Here is a 17,588-nt window from a genome sequence, read left to right on the forward strand (position 1 = left end):
AATACATGTAATGAAAGAAAAATAACCCTTGCAACACAAAGTTGTGTGCGTTTAGATGGTTGATTTCGATACCTCAAGTTCTTAATCTGAGGTCTCGAAATCAAATTCGTGGAAAATTACTTCTTTCTCGAAAACTATGGCACTTCAGAGGGAGCTGTTTCTCACAATGTTTTATACCATCAACATCTCCCCATTACTCGTCATCAAGAAAGGTTTTATGCTAATAATTATTTTGAGTAATTACCAATAGTGTCCACTGCCTTTAAACATGGAGGCCGAATTAAAGGAACACGTTGCCTTGGAACGGTCGAGTTGGTATTTAAAAAGCGTTTTGTAACCGTTTGTTATAAAATGCATATGGTTCGAAAGATGTTGTAAAAGTAAAATACAATGATCTACACAAATGCCTCGAAATTGTGTGGTTTTCTTTTTACCTCGTCCGTGATAGTTCGCGACGTAAAAAGTAAACCGTACAGTTTTGAGTGATACTTGTGTGGATCATTGTAGTCTACTTTTAAAACATTTTTCTAACCATATGCATTTCATAACAAACGGTTTCAAACGCTTTTTATAGACCAACTCGACTTCTACCTCCCCATGTGTAAACAAATTAGACAAAGCCAAGTTTGCTCGGTATGGCACATATCTATGCTTTTTACGGATGACTAGTCGTCACAGTCGGTACAGATCAGTGTATTTTTGATCAAATTTTGAATAATAATAACGGAGCTTTATAACAAAAGCTCCACCGTTAACGTGAACCAAGGGCAAGGTGTTTTTTTACGGATGACGTGTCGTCACAGCTGCAGACAAAAACCCACTCACTCGACCTAGAATTGACAATTAAAATCAGTGGATCCAAGAGTGAGTAAACAACGGAAAGGTGTTTTAAAAGTAGAATACAATGGTCCACACAAATTTGCCTCGAAATTGCGTGGTTTTCATTTTACTTTGCGAACTAACACGGTCGGCCATTTATTGGAGTCAAAAGTTTGACTCCCATAAATGGCCCACCGTGTTCGTCGACGAGGTAAAGGCAAAACCGTGCAATTAGTTCGAGGCGTGTTTGTGTGGATCATTGTATTCTACTTTTAAAACATCTTTCCAACCATAATGCACTTTATAACAAACGGTTACACACGCTTTTCAAAGACCAACTCGACCGATCCAAGGCAACGTGTTCACAAAGGCTACATTGTAGCTGCAGACAAAAACACACTATATATGGATAAGAAACCCAGTGAAAGTCTCATTAAATCACCGTGTACAGAGCCTGGGCCCAGTTTCAGCCATTGGACACTTTCGGTAAACAGTATTGTCCAAGGCCCAACTTCGTGTATCACAACTTATATATAAAATAACAAACCTGTGAAAATTTAGGCTCAATCGGTCATCGGAGTCGGGAGAAAATAACTGGAAAACCCACCCTTGTTTCCGCACGTTTCGCTGTGTCATGACATGTGTTTACTATAAAACCGTAATTCTCGCTATCGAGAATTGATAATTGTTTTAATGTTATCGAGGTTGGGTAAAAAGTAATTTATTAGTGAATGAGGCTCAGGCTAAAAGGCTATGGGGAAAACCTCACCACCCTCGATGTTGTTCTTTGTGTTTCCATCTTCTTGCTTGTGGTCAAGCCAGTCCCTTCCCTTCACCCCCCCCCCCCCTTTTTTTTTGTCCCCCTATTCATTGTTTACCCCCTGCTTTTTTATGTATGCTTTCTAACCCCATTCATGTATTTCCACTTCACTGCTTATGTTTCACTTAGTTACCTGTTCATGTTTGTTGTGTTGTCATTTAGCCTTCGAGAAAGACTCTGCTAGGGTCGAAACGTCAGGCCATTAACTATTTTTTGCATAAATAAGAAGATAATGATGTATATTTGGTTTGCGGTAACACCACGTGTCGGGAGGAGCTTTGATCGTGGCTTTTTAGTCGTCCTGATAGCCGCTACAAACAGCGCCCTCTTGTGATTAACCTTCGCAATTTAGCCGAGTTATATAATGTGGGGGCGTTTTTCGTGGCCGAGTTGCAGAAGAATAACCGCGATCTAAGACTTGAATCAAGTCTATGGTCATGGAAGTATCGCAACTATAAAAAAAAAAAAAAAAAATGGTGTAGTTATGCGAACGAAACGAAATGACATTTGACAAATCAGGCCTGCAACAGTCTGTGACAAGTACACACACTTTATTTGTAGATAAAAAAACAAAACAACGACCTTAGTATCTACTAATATTCTAGATGTGAATTTTGACATCTGCTTATTTTTAGGCGCATGAAGGCGCTTTCAACTGTTAATCTTCGTGCATAACAGCTGCAGTTATAATTAGCAACTTTGACTAGCAGTATGGTGGGTTTTTTTTGTTATCAATGGCCAATATATAATAATGACCAAGGCCCCCCCCCCCATTATTGTTGTTTATTGGTTTATTTAAGAAAAGAAAGCTTTGCAGCCTTAAGGAGTCTGAATTGAGTTTTATTTTAACATCATTAAGAAAGGCTTAACAAAAAATGAAACAAAAAAAGGGGGAAGGTACATACATTTGATAATCACTTTTAAAATAAATGGCAATACAAACTTGTTGGTTTGAAGCCTATATCAACTCCAGTGTGAACTAGACTTGTGGACAAGTCGTTAATGGTCTGCCGCAGTGAGATAATTTAGTTGTGGCAGTGCTCTTGCGAGATTACTGCTGATTGTCGACTTCTACTCCCCATTTAATGGGACCATAGTCGTGAGAGCAGTTGTCTCGCGGGGCCAGCAGTCTCGCGAGACAACTGAGGAATCGCGAGGAGATTCTGAATAGAGTCGGAACGATATCACCGCGACAGACATTTAATGACTTTTCCACAAGTCTAGTGTGAACTGGCTGGTGGATAGTCAGTTGAACTAGTCAGGAGACACAAACACATGCTTTCTCCTCGTCGCAGTGGACTGGTTGGCGCCCTTTAAATCTCTTTTCATGGACTCTCTGATGTATATTTATAAATACCTTTTTGAGAAAATGCTTTGCCACAAATGTCACAATTTAAAGCTCTTTCCCTTTGATGAGTTTCTAAAGATTTGCAAGGATGTATATGAAAAACTGTTTTACATGCCAACAATGGTTTGTGCCTAGAGTGCACAAGTAAATCAATTCTTTGTTCTTAAAGGTGGACACAATCTGGTCATTTAACGGACAGCTTTTTTAAGAGTTTGCTTTACTGAAATCAACGCAAACTACAGTAGTTTGTTTTCAGTGTGGATAAGTTAATACTGCTGGTGCTGGCACATTGTTTGCATCAGAGTAAAGGTTGCTCTAGAAATGTCACGAGAACAAGATCTCTCAAGTGAAAACAAGCTGATTTTAAAGGAACACATTGCCTTGGATCGGACGAGTTGGTCTATAAAAAGCGTTTATAACCGTTTGTTTTAAAATGCATATAGTTAAAAAGATGTTTTAAAAGTAGAATATAATGATCCACCCAAGTATCGCTCAAAATTGCATGGTTGTCTTTTTACTTTGCGATCTAACACAGTTGGCCATTTATGGGAGTCAAAAATTTGACTGCCATAAATGACTGACCGTGTTAGTCGACGAAGTAAGGAAAACCGTGCAATTTCGAGGCATGTTTGTGAGGATCTACTTTGATAACATCTTTCTACGCATATGCATTTTTTTTGTTAACGGTTACAAACGCTTTTCAAAGACCAACTCGACAGATCCAAGGCAACGTGTTCCTTTAATACTGCTGGCACAGTGTTTGCATCAGAGTGAAGGTTACTCTAGAAATGTCACGAGAACAAGTTCTCTCAAGTGAAAACAAGCTGATTTTAAAATTCAGGAGGAAGATTTCTACATCACAACAGAATGTTTTTCTGCAGTGTGTACTGCTGGATGCAGTGTGTTATGATGATGGATCAGTTGGCTTTTGTAGATGAAGACTTTTCCACAAATGTCACAAATCATTGGATTCGTGTCAATGTAAATGTGGACACACCGATGGCGTTTCAGTGTCAGCTTATGCGAGAAAGCTTTCCCACAGATATCACAAACAAACGGTTTCTCTCCAGTGTGGACACGCTGATGGCGAGTCAGGGAAGCTTTATTTCTGTAAGAACTTCCACAAATGTCACAAACAAATGGTTTCTCTCCAGTGTGGACTCTCTGATGGCTAGTTAAACTGTTTTTATGAGAAAACGCTTTTCCACAAACGTCGCAAACAAATGGTTTCTGCCCAGTGTGCTTACGCTGATGGATGGTCAAGGAATGTTTTTGTGAGAAGGCTTTCCCACAAATGTCACAAACAAATGGCTTCTCTTTGGTGTGGACACGCTGATGGCGTGTCAGTGAACTGTTTAATGAGAAGGTCAGTCCACAAAGGTCACAAGTAAATGGTTTCTCTCCAGAGTGGATTCTCTGGTGGCGGACAAGGTTGTTTTTTGTTGGAAATGCCTGTCCACAAATGTCACAAACAAATGGTTTCTCTCCATTGTGAACTCTTAAGTGAGCTATTAAGTTGCCTTTATGAGAAAATGCTTGTCCACAAACGCAACAAGCAAATTGTGTCCTCCCAGTGTGGACACGCTGATGGGTGGTCTGGTGAGGAGCTCCCGAGAAGGATGCTGCACAGGTATCCATGGTAACACAGACAAATGGTTTCTCTCCTTGATGCTTTCTCAGTTTGTGTTTGTATCTTTTCTTTATTGTGGGAAGGCTTTTTCACAGACAGCAAAAATGCTTTCTCCCCAAAGGTACTTGGTGAAGAAAAGGTCAATTACCAAAAACGTAACAAATGAATGTGTCCTGCTTTTCTTCCAAAAGTTTTTTTCCATCACTCTCCAGTGTGTAGCTTCTTATGGGCTTTTAGAGTGCCAGTACGAGAAAATCGTCTCCCACATACGTCACAAACATTTGGCTTCTCTCCTGTGTGAGTACGCTGATGTTGCGTCAGAGTGTGTTTTTTAATGAAGGTTTTTCCACAGGTATAACAAGCAAAACGTCTCTCTCCACTGTGGACTCTTTTATGATTTTTGAGGGAGTCAGCACGGGAAAAGCCTTTCTCACAAATGTCACATTGAAATGGTTTCTCTCCAGTGTGAACTCGTTGGTGGTCTGTCAGGGTGGTTCTATGTGAGAAGGCTTTTCCACAAAGGTCACAAACGTATGGTCTCTCTCCAGTGTGGACCCGCAGATGGGAGGTCAGGCTACTCTTAAAAGAGAAAAGTTGCCCACATACATTACACTTGAATGGTGTTTCTCCAGTGTGGACTTTCTGATGACTTATAAGAGTGCTTTTCAGCGGGAAGGCTTTTCCACAAATGTCACAAACGAATGGTTTCTCTCCCGTGTGTGTTCTCTTATGTTGCTTCAAATTGAATTTATCACTGAATGCCCTTCCGCAAGAGTCACACGCAAAAGGTTTTTCGTGTGTGTGAACTCTTTGATGCCGCGATAAATTGCTATTGTTTGTAAAACCTCGACCACAAGTTTCACAGGCGAATGGTTTCTTTCCAGCGTGGATGAGTCGATGGTAGGTCAAGGTGTCCTTGGAAGTAAAGACTTGACCACAAACGCCACAAATAAATTGTTTCTGTACAGTTTGAGTCGGCTGATGTTCTTCGAATGTGACTGTGTCCGCACAGGTTTTTCCACAAGTGTCAGATATTAATGGCTTACCACTAGGACGAAAACAACTTGGACTCAAACTATTGCTTTCACTAACTTTGTTTTCACAAACTTTGTTTTCACTTATTATAATTTCACAAACTTTGTTTTCACTAATTATAATTTCACTAATTTTGTTTTCACTAACTTTGTTTTCACTAATTATAATTTTACTAATTTTGTTTTCACTAACTTTGTTTTCACTAATTATGATTTCACTTATTTTGTTTTCACTAATTTTGTTTTCACAAACTTTGTTTTCAATAATTTTGTTTTCACTAACTTTGTTTTCACTAACTTTGTTTTCACTAACTTCACTTGAATCAAGCTCTTTTTTAATGTCAGTGACGTGGTGCATTGTACAAAATTGTATTTTACTAAGCAGTAATTGCTTACTTTAGAAAGTCTCCACTCACAGACCAGCTCAGTGTTCTCAATGTTTGTGGTTATTACATGTAGATAAAATCTCAAAAGTGTCAAAGTTACTGGTGGTTGCGGAGGTCAAAGGTCACAGTGTTACACTGGTCTATCTGCAGATAAAGAAGAAAAGAGAAAGTAAGCATCTTCAATAATACTGATAGCCCAAGCATTAACTATTAAATACTCAAGACGCTTGAACAACGAGAAACATTTTAGGACAAGTTTTCGACATTTTGAACTATTTTAAGTCTACGACACCAATCTTTGCTTTGCCTCTTAAAATTGAGGTAAAGGGATTAGAATGAGATGACTAGACAAGAACGATGTAAATGTCTATGTTAACTTAGACGTCTTATAGAGACTGAGAGCCTAGGCTAAGACTGTATAAAGAGAGCCAAGGTGGGCCAGCTCAACAGAAATTCAACACGGTTCAGTGAGACTGTTTGGTATGTTTACTCCTAAAACTATGAGGTCCGTTCCGCTATTGATAGCGGAACAAACCTCATCATACACATATATAGGTAGGTATGGTACTTGGTAGTAGGAGTATCACTATAGTATCAGTACGTCTTTGGACTTTGTTGACATCATCATCAGATTTTTACTTTATTTTTAGCTGAACATTTCTCCTTTTTATGAACGTATCTGACACAATTACCACTGTATCAATATTAACAAGAACGTACTGATAATAATAGTACGACTCACGGGACCTATAATATACATTTGTTGCGTCCCAATTTAATGTTGAAATGTAACGATATAGTGTTGCAGCAGAGCTGCTGTACAGCAACCCATTCTCTAATGTAATATAATACAACTAACTAATTGGTTGGTACGTAGATCGTGCCGTTTAATTATGCTCAGACTAAAAAAGTAAAAGTACATTAACCTTAAATTTGAGGCTTATCGTTTGAATATGATGTTGGTTCCAAGATAAGGATAACTACTTACCGTTTGGTTCCCAAACTTAACTGTGAACAAAGGATAACGGGGTTTAAAAATTCAGGTTTTTGGCACAGGAACTGTGTGGTGTAAAAGCAGCAGTAAAGCGCCCTCTATATTTTGCTGTACAAAGCGCCCTCTTTGTCCTACTAAACTCCGGATCCTTTTCCCTATTCGTTGAGAATGCCAGGGGATTTCTTTTCAGTTGCTCATTATTCAGAAACAGTCTTATACACAACAGACGTGTTAAGTCATATTTTACGAGAAAAAAAAGATGAAAGAAGAAGAAAAAGAACAGCTAAGAAAGAGGGGATGAACAGCAAACACCACAATCGTCCGATATAGATGAAATCTTCAAAAACCCTGCATGATCAGCGAGGGTATAAATAAGCACAACAAATAATGCTTACACCAGATTACCAGCCAAACTACCAAGTCACATGCCACCATTTTGGCACTGGTGTCCTGCTCATTTCTGCTTAGCAGAGAATGTGTCGACCAACAAATTTCTGCTTACGCAGCAGCTCTATGAACTTGTCTCTGCTGCTGGCTGGAGATCCTCCCCGAAATGACCATATTTGGTGTGGACCAACTGGCCCGGGAGAGATAGATGTTGTTTCACTAAAATAGTAATGATTTATTGTAAAAGAAGCTGAATTATTATAACCTACAAAAGATCTTCTAACCAAAACTAATTATGGATTACAGCAGAAGCAGAATTATCTTTCAATTAAAAAAATCACCTATTTTCAGTTACATAGTTTTAACCTCTTCCTTTATGTTCTGTCGTAAACAAATAAATACATCAAAATATATGAACAGTAGCAGCTAGTGAATTATAGTTAATTAATTATTCACTAATATTCATAGCACAGTACGGCTACCGCTGGTAATTAATTATTTATACACAGGCAGGCCTGCAGATGAATATTCTAAGGTTAAATTATTCATGACACATGCTCAAGTAATAAGTAAACCAATGAAAATGAAACCGGAATATTTTGTCACGTTGATTAATAACTGCCAAAGTTTAAAACAAGTTACATGTAGACCTATTTTTATTGCCACCTAGAACATGCACATGTGTACACCCATACCATTCAGTTTATGTATTTATAAGTCATGTATTACAGACAAAATACATGCGAGTAAGGCCGTGTCCGAAACGGCGACTTCGGCTACAGCTACGGCTAGATCGCGCGCGTCTGCTATTCTTCAACACTGGTAGACGCGCTGATCTAGACGTAGCTGTAGCTGAAGTCGTCGTTTCGGACACGGCCTAACACAATGATGTGTACATGCATAGAGCGTACATGTACACATCATGTACATTTGCATTAAAGTGCATGTGCATAAGTGTGTGTAGCAGCATGCAGCTAGCATTCTCTGTATACATGTATTCATTCATTGTCACATAACGACACCGTATAAACTATCCCACACACACGAACAATAAAAAACCGACGGTAGACAGTTCTTTGATGCCCCATTCATAGGGGTCTTTGTACACCAATAAAGAACCTTTCGCTTGACTGTACAAGCCACGCATATAGCTGTGATTTAAACACCCTGACATCAACAACACACAGCGGTGATTTTAACCCTCGACGATCGACACCGTGGAACGAATCTACCGTGCACGAGAAGGAAATTCTACGGGAGAGATCGAAGCGATTTCCCCCCTACCCAGGCTTCATACATCCGCTCCATTCGGAACCAAGATGTGTTGTTCTTGCGATGCCGGCACTGCAGTGTTTTGCTGTAAATATATACTAGTTGTAACCACGTGCATAAGCAATTTGGTGAGTATATTTTGTGTGTGAAATACTCAATCCACAATGCAGTTTTAAGAAATAATGTCATCTATCCGGAAATAAGATGTTGTGTTTATTTATAAAATTCTGTCTTTTCCTCGTGCATGCGTGACCTCTGTCTGTGTGGGTGATGGATGACGTTTGCCAAAACATTGAATGAGGATGCAAAATATTAAATTTATTTCTCTGTTTAATCACACTGATTCAGCTGTCATTATGTCTTTTAAGAGAAAGAAAAACAAGCATAATGAAAAGCCATTGTCCTGGAACAATTTAACAAATCAATACTTTCCTGTATGATGGAAATTAATTAATACATAATGCAAGGTTAAAGGATAGATTATGCAAAAAGAGTAAAGTGTGGAACGCGTGGGACGGTCGATTTACCGTTGATTTCAGAACAAGAAAAATTAATACCAGAAGGGAATAAAACATTAGGTTTTATTTTGGCACCATCTATGTTCAAATTGTCCATTTTAGTTTAAATTAAACTAGAATTTCTCGATAAATGTTAAAAACGCAACCCAGTCTTGTGAACACATACCCTGTGACCTGTGTCTTGTGTAAACTAAATATATATATATATATATTTTTTTTTTTTTTTTTTTTTTGGGGGGGGGGGGTAATATCTTTAAAAAGTTTCCCCCGAATCATGCTTCCTGATTGTGTGCATTAACTTTTTTCTACATCGGCTACAAGTGTTATAAAACTTTAAAATAATGTGATTTGGGGGTGAAAATTTGAAATAATATTTTTATAAACTCGCCCCACACGTGGAATGCATGTTGTTGAAAGAGACTGTTTACATTGGCTTCAACAAGTCTCACCTAGACATTATTTACACATCTTGCACCCGCATTATAACAGACTTTATCTGTACAAAGTAAACACAAAGAGACGCGTGCATGTGTGTAGACTGCGACAGTTTGGGTAAAAATTAAAAAAATAGTGAGTGACCTAAAACAGGACTCATTGGAAATGCGTGTGCAGAGTCTAGCCTCTAATTTTTATTAGCATAAATCGTCGCAGAAGACGCTTGAGAGACAATTAATTATTACACATTCATACAATACAACGTGTGGTTATTATTACCCCCCCCCCCCCAAAAAAAAAAATAATAATAATAATAAAAAAATAAAAATACACATTCATGAAATTATTCACTGTTCTGATATCGCGGCCAGTGACCAGAAATGATGTTCGTAGACTATAAATAACCGGACTGTTACCCCCCCCCCCCTTCCCCCATGTATACACCCAAAACCAAATTGATAGTTGTGTCCACAATCTCAACATGGGTTATTTGTATACAAAACGAATGGTAATTCGTGGTGAAAATGAATAATTAATTTAGTACAAGTATAGTCTGAACCTAAATGTGCCATACATAGTTGTTATTATTACAAAATGCTAAGGGTACCATGTACAAGATGGCTGAATGCACTCGAGCTTCAAGACTCTATGGGATGAGGTCGTAACACTTGTCGTTGAGTGATTAGTGGCCTTTTGATAATGGAGGTATTTGGCTAAAACATAATCTGACATCTCGAACCCGACCATGGTTAAATTTTGATTTTTTTTTTGGGGGGGGGGGGTGGCACTGTATCGTCTTTGCCCTTTCTCTATGGTTGCATATATACAAGCCCTGAATGTCGTTCTTGAAGAGACGTAGCAATTTTCCTCCGGTATAAATGGGCATAATTGAGTATAATTTAAGTTTGCAGAGGGCATCATCACAGCAAAAACATTTAAGCACCATTGCTGTGGGTGGCGCGGGTGTGTTAGGCATGTGTATATGCAACTGAAGTATGTATACAGTGATGGAACATGTTGACCAAACATGACATTACGAACAACTGTAGCTCAGTGAATTATGCACAACACTGTAAATGGATTTTTTTACGTGGATTATGCCCGTCACGGAATGAAATAAGACACAGGGGCCCTCGGCGCTCTGTGACCCGGCGTCCTGCCGCGCCATTTGTCCCGGATAAGGCCGTTAGTCCACGCTCTGGCGGCCAATGGGGTTCAGAAGTGTAAATCCACGTCTGAGATTTGATATTGAGATTTTCTCTTTTTGGTGTTGCGGTGTGTGAATGTTAATTGTAAGAGTAAATGCCAAAATTGAATGTGGTTTTTCTTAAAGAGCCAATGCCAATTAAAGTCTAAAGCAATTATGTGCACATTATTGGTTGTGTAAGTTTTTATGACTAAGTTTTTATGATTGAAATGTTTTTGTTTGCCACATCGAATGTAATAATTCTTAATTTTAAAACAACAATGAATAATGAATAATATTTTCCCCAATTCGAAAAAATTACGTATCATTCGTTCATAATAAGTTGTTAACCGCAGTTCTTTTTAGAACCAACACTGCTCAAAAAAGATGCACACAATATGATGATACCACAAACCTCACCTAACTAAAAAAAGTAACTAAGTATACTCCCACCCCATGCAAAGTTTCAAATCCTACTGATAAGTTTTTACAAACAAGATGATAGTCTAAACTCTTTTCCAACGCGTCCCTTTAAAGGAACACGTTGCCTTGGATCGGACTAGTTGGTCTATAAAAAGCGTTTGCAACCGTTTGTTATGAAATGCATATGGTTAGAAAGATGTTTGAAAAGTAGAATATAGTGATCCACACAAGTATCACTAAAAATTGCGTGGTTTTCCTTTTACGTCGCGAACTAACACGGTCGGCCATTTATGGGAGTCAAAAATTTGACTCCCATAAATGGCCGACCGTGTTAGTCGACGAGGTAAAAAGAAAACCACGCAATTTCGAGGCATGTTTGTGTGGATCATTGTATTCTACTTTTACAACATCTTTCTACCCATATGCATTTTATAACAAACGGTTACAGAACACTTTTCAAAGACCAACTCGACCCATCCAAGACAACGTGTTCCTTTAAAGATGGCCAAACCGTGGGATAGAGCTATTCGGTAAGAAACCCCTGTGAACCTGTCCCATGTAATTGTATCAACTACTCCAGTCTTATGACAGGTTTCTTTCTGTGGTGCTGCAATGTTAGCATATGTAGTTCTTGCAGTTCAATGAAACGTCTTTGGCAGGCTTTGTTTGTGCTGTTATGGGTTTATGGGTCGGCGGTGACAGGTGCGAAAGTTTATGTTGGAAGTGTCGGCCTGTATCTACATGTTGAGTTACAGTAACTCAAGTGTTCGTTCGTTGTTTTGTTTGCTGTTTAGATGATCTTCCCGTCAAGGGAACTCGGCAAACTCCCACACAAGGGAATATATGCACCAAGCTGGCATCATGCATTCTCTCTCGTACATTCTTATTATACAAACATTGGTTTATCTCTGTCCTTAGTCTATGGTTTAACGTCTTGCAAATCAAGAAACCGTTATTAAAAAAACTAGACGACAATATTCAATGTGATATCAGCGTTTTAACATGGTAGGATTCGAACCCCAAAACTTGTGATTGCAAGTATTGCAGTTATCCACTGGCCCACGGTGACCAATGTAATTGTGTATTGACCCATAACGCGCAGTGCACTTTACACGTGCCTATCCTGCCCGCCATTTTTTGAGCCAATGTGCATTTTTAGTTGACCCAAATGGCGCAAATGACGGACGCGAAGCCCAAAACAAATGCCATGAGCAGAATAAGGTAACGAGCCAATATTTCACATGCACCATTTGTGACTGGTATCCTGCTTATTTTTGCTGAGCAGGAAATTGTTTAGCAATATTTCTGCTCATGCAAGCAGCTCAATGAAGTAGTGTTTTCGCTTAGCAGGAAAATGTTAAGCAATATTTTCTGCTAAGCAATTACTCGGTGAAATTTGCCCTATATACATATTGCATGCCATGGGTTGTTGGTTAAATTCCAATCAACCATAATATAACACTCGAGCTTGAAATCATGAGATGTATTTCAGTGTAGTCTCACTCTCTGCTCGTGTTAATCAATGTCTCGCTTCATTAAGATTTTGATGAGCTGTCTGCCTCTTGCATAATCATGCAGAACTTAATGGTTTCACTAGTCTTGACTCAACTCGTTGCTCAATTTAACAATGATTCAGGCTGGGTTGACTAAAGCGTCTTGTGGATGGACAAGAAGACTAGATTGCACGCGTTTTATCTACGGCAGTTTCGTCTCAACACGCGCGCATCATGGGGGTCAAAATGTGCACAAAGGATCGACTCCAAAAAGGCATAAATGGTATAAGACCATCGTCTGCTAAGCAGAAATGAGCATGATACCAGTCACAAATTGAACTTGTGACATGGTATAGTTTAGCGGGTAACCTTATTATGGTAAGCATTACTCTGTTATGCTGAGCTATACTTGTTATGCTTAAGCAGCTCTTTATATAAATAATTGGGGCTTGTTGCTTAAGAATGTTTTTTAATTCTTAAATTATAGTTCCTTTCGTCGAGACGGCCATGTTGAATTAAAATGTACAAGATTTTGCATCTGCGCGAGATTACTAAAAACAAGTGTGATGATGAAGGACCACGTGGCCCATTTCCCGTACCCTCCAAGGCATCTTTGAGTTAGAGTAGCGGCTGAGTAGCGTCGTCTTGCAAAGGGTATCATTGTGTTGCAACACGCGGTGTGAAATCTCATCTCATGGAAATCAACAAATCGCAATCACCCAAACATCATTGCCTCCTCCTCCTCCTCCTTTGGCCCGATGGAAAATAAATCAAGACGGTCAATCAACGATGCAATATTTAGCATTCGTAATATGCGGCAGCATCTTCAAGTAATACTACAAGAGAACGGTCGCAGACCAATCATCTTAAAGGAGCTGTGCTGTCAGGATCAAAGCTGCAGGCCTTCAGCTTCACATGGAATTATGAACTGTCGTGCAGTTACTGCACAAACGCGTTAGCGAACGTGCTCTTTGAATAAAGTTAATGTATACGGTATCGGAAATGTTGTAAAATATTATTGCATGCATCGTGAAAAGTTGTGTAGGGCCTTTTTGAAATGTTGGCCATCCTCTTTTCTAGTACAAATTTTCTCAGTCCTCTTCATTAGTCCAAATTTGGAAACTCTATTTAGTATTTTTCAAGTTCAGAAAACACATTTTTGGTTTACGCGGTTTTTTTTTTAACAATTATAAATTCATTGATAAATCCTTGACAAAATAGTTTAAATATCTTTTCCCTTTAATGTTTACTGGTGTAAAATTAAAATTCAGCGTGTGTTTTGTGTCATGGTATAGTGGTATGCTTTGCACACGCTGCATCAATAAACTCGACACACCATCTGCGTTAAATGTCATCGGCAGTATCGACTCCGTAAACCTGAAGTATAATTAAGCCTAAGAAAGTTCAGATGTTCCGGAGATAAACTCCGGGCATTGTCCTGCGGGGTCAAAGGACAAAGTTAGGAACTCTCTAGTGGAGAGCTTTTGGCATGATGATTCTCATGGAATGGTTAAGCTCTTTGAAGGTATACAACATTTTGTAACATTTTTAAATCTCCTTGGGTCGATTTCACCAAGAGTTAGGACTAGTCTTAACTCCAAGGACTTCATAGTGAATACTGAGTGAAGAATTATGGAGCCATGGTTTTAATGCTATTGATTCTGACAATGTCTGCTGCAAAAAAGATCGGGGATCTTGAATCCTTTGACCAAAGCTGTACTAACTTCACACTTAATATCAGTTTCTCATTTTTGTTTTACCGTAACAAAACATCAGGTGAGGTTTGTGGTAAGCACCATGTGTAAATCTCGTTTGAGTTGTGATGGTTCTGAATGAGAACCAGTGGTTGACATAAAAAAAATCAAGCAACACTTTCAAAAGCAACTTTCCCCACAGGCGGGTCTATTGAGTATGGTGTGGCCATCGGGTCTAAATCAATTACAACCTTTTATACGAATACTAGCGATATGATCTTGAGACACTCGCCACAACCGAGTGGTAATTTTCTGCTCAGCATGAGAAGTAATTTATTCACGACCTAAGGGCTAAGTCTGCGCTGTTGGTTGCCGCAACATTCACCAGACTTTGTTTTGAAAGATCTGTTTAAAGGGATACGTTTGGTAACCCCTCTTAAAACTAAACTAAAAACGATACTTGGTGAGGAGAAAATACAGCAGCCTTTTGATATTTGAAATCATTTTGAGAATCATTTTCACTTTGAAGTAATGTGGCTTTGGGAAAAGATACCCCAACATTTTGAATTTGAGAAACGTTATTGTCAGAAACGTAGACAATATCTCAAAAACGCTACCACCTTTTGAGATGAAATTTTCACGGGTAATTTATTTTTGTATAAATATTCGTGTTTTTACATTTGTATAGGATTCAGACAATCGAACGGTTCAACAAACCAAATGTATATGTTCCATATAATTAAATATTCTTGCAAAATTAAAGTCATAGCAATGACATATCCTTCTGAATAAAAACCGGTTTGGATACATCAACGGAGAGAAAAAATCCCAGAGACACTTCATGGCAGGTCTGTATAAACTTATCCATCTGCTATGCTGGTATTTTAATAAAGGTTTCCATTCCGAAATTGAAGCTACAGTTTCACACCTCACTGAGATACTTGAGACGTAGTGGGGCTAGGAATGAGTCTCACAGACCGACCCAGTATATCTTGAGAAATATACACCAGTTAAGGCACTGGACAATATTGGTAACTACTAAAAAATTATTGTTGGCATGAACACTTATTTGGTAACGAGCAATGGAGAGCTGTCCGATAGTATCAGCACATGACACTATTGGTATTTTACTCAAAATAATTGTTAGCAGAGAAACTTACTTAGTAACGAGCGATGAAGAGCTGTTGATAGTATCAGCACATGACACTATTGGTATTTACTCAAAATAATTGTTAGCAGAGAAACTTACTTAGTAACGAGCGATGAAGAGCTGTTGATTGTACAAAATATTGTGAGAAACGGCTCACTTGGAGAAAGAAGTAGTTTCTCAATAAAATCGGGGTCTGAAGCCATTTTAAGGCATCTGATGAAAGCACACACATGTGTGCAACAAAGGTGTTTATTCTTTCATTATGATTCTCTGCAACTTCGATAACCAACAATGAGTCAAAAGTTTCACAGATTTGTTATGTATGCCTAGTGTTAGGATACACCAAGTGAGAATGGTGGTCTTTGACAATTACCAAAGGTGTCACTGGGTGCTTAAAGGTTTTCTATATCCATACTTGTATTGCAACAAATGATTCACTTTATTTTTGTAGGAGTAAACATGAACACGTGGGTAAATATTAATATTTGCTTGTTCTTGTAAAAGCCGGTATACCGGCATAATTCATGGACTTTAAAGCGACTCGTGACGTCATCAACGCTGAGAAAATGGCGTAAAAACTGCATTTATACAGCCAGTTAATTCTTTGATACTTTGCTTACCAACATGCTGTGAGCAATATATTTCCAAATATAGTTTGGATTTTGTACTATTGACAACTAGAAGAAAGGGCCCGAATTAACTCTTCCAACAAAATGAAGTGGTGTATGTTACCTTTAAAGAAAAGTAATTTTTTAGAGAGAGAGAGAGATGTTGCCGAAAATCTGTAGCGGTTATGTCCACACAGGTAGAATAATCACGAATAGGAATACACGATTTGAGAAACGCATATAGTAATGTTTTTTTTTCTTCAAAATGCTTAAACGAAAGCTGCTGCAGGCTTCTGTAACCAAATGTTTTTATTGCCATTTAATTTAAGATTACCAAACTTCATTCCCTTTAACCCACGCTGGTGTTACTGCAGTGATCCTCCATGCCATAAGGCACACGCATTAGAATCGCAGCGGAATAGAATGCGCGGTATGCGACCTCCTTTAACATCTATAGATACCACAGTTCACCCTCGGTATATTATCAAATTTATTTATGTTTGGTTATGATTTGATTGATTATATGAACTGTCAGACGTTGTGTTTAGTAATAATGTTATTCACTGAGGACTTGAGAATGGTCTAAACGAGGAAACTGGGATCAGAATATAAAAATTATTGACTTTGTGGTGGTTGAGTTTATGACAAACCGGAAGTAGATTCTGGCTAAGGAAGAAAGGATAACACGGAGCCATGTCGTGCTCTTTCTTGTCATTAGGCCAAATAAATACGGACTATACACAAAGTAATTATCACCCAAAATGTGATTGTGTTTCACGACTGCTTGGTGCAGAGCACGTTCTTAGAGGAGCAAACACTCATAAACGTCAACACAGGATTGTATGTAGGAAACGAGAAGAACATCGTTCAACTTTAGATGTGGGTTAGGAAACCCTAAAAGGGGGAAACCCTAGAAGGGAGAAACCCTAAAAGGGGGAAACCCTAAAAGGGGGAAACCCGTGTAATTTGGTGGGATTGAAAACCCAATCTATACATGAAAGGGTCTGGTCTGATCGGGATTCGAACCGGGGTCTACAGAGGTGAAAAGAATGGGAAAGAAACCACTAATCTAACCTGTGGGCTAAGGAAACTCACACACTAAAAACGCATTTTCTGTGTGTTTTGTACTTTTCCCAAATTAAAGTTTACATGTAAGAATGATGAGATAGCTACGACAGGTCACCTATAGTGCATGTTGCAGTTTTTAGAGATTAATTTAAACCACTGCGTTAAAAAGAAAAAGAAAAAAAGAAAAAAGAAAAAAATCCAACCTTGTGTTGACCTTAATTATGGCGCAGAGTACCAGGATATCCTCTGTACTATGTATTTTCACTGTCGGTGTTTTGGACACCAGCCAGGTTCCTCATACGTTTATCGCCATGGTTGCATGA

General features: G+C 38.6%; 3 protein-coding genes across 3 annotated transcripts in view; 1 reads left to right on the forward strand and 2 right to left on the reverse strand.

The window, feature by feature from the left end:
• Positions 1–3,559: 3,559 nt before the first annotated feature.
• Positions 3,560–4,647, reverse strand: LOC117304972 (gastrula zinc finger protein XlCGF49.1-like). The gene has a single exon (XM_033789631.1). It carries the CDS (start codon positions 4,623–4,625, stop codon positions 3,840–3,842), a length of 786 nt encoding a protein of 261 aa, XP_033645522.1. The 5' UTR covers positions 4,626–4,647; the 3' UTR covers positions 3,560–3,839.
• Positions 4,648–4,804: 157 nt separating this feature from the next.
• Positions 4,805–5,799, reverse strand: LOC117304974 (gastrula zinc finger protein XlCGF7.1-like; the record flags this gene model as incomplete). The annotated part of the gene is made up of 1 exon (XM_033789634.1): positions 4,805–5,799. A coding segment is annotated over one exon (981 nt), but the record flags the coding sequence as incomplete, so codon positions are not given.
• Positions 5,800–8,413: 2,614 nt separating this feature from the next.
• The window catches only part of LOC117305055 (CD9 antigen-like), a 29,417-nt gene continuing 20,242 nt past the window's right edge, over positions 8,414–17,588 (forward strand). The window contains exon 1 of the mRNA XM_033789768.1: positions 8,414–8,818. Coding sequence (XP_033645659.1) covers positions 8,738–8,818 — 81 coding nt within the window. The 5' untranslated portion in view covers positions 8,414–8,737. The remainder of the gene's footprint in view (positions 8,819–17,588) is intronic.

The sequence above is a fragment of the Asterias rubens genome, chromosome 22, assembly GCF_902459465.1.
Source record: "Asterias rubens chromosome 22, eAstRub1.3, whole genome shotgun sequence".
Classification (NCBI taxonomy): domain Eukaryota; kingdom Metazoa; phylum Echinodermata; class Asteroidea; order Forcipulatida; family Asteriidae; genus Asterias; species Asterias rubens.

What these genes read in the sequence shown, in the direction of transcription:
- LOC117304972 (XM_033789631.1), bottom strand. Translation starts at nt 4,625, where the DNA reads ATGGATACCTGTGCAGCATCCTTCTCGGGAGCTCCTCACCAGACCACC.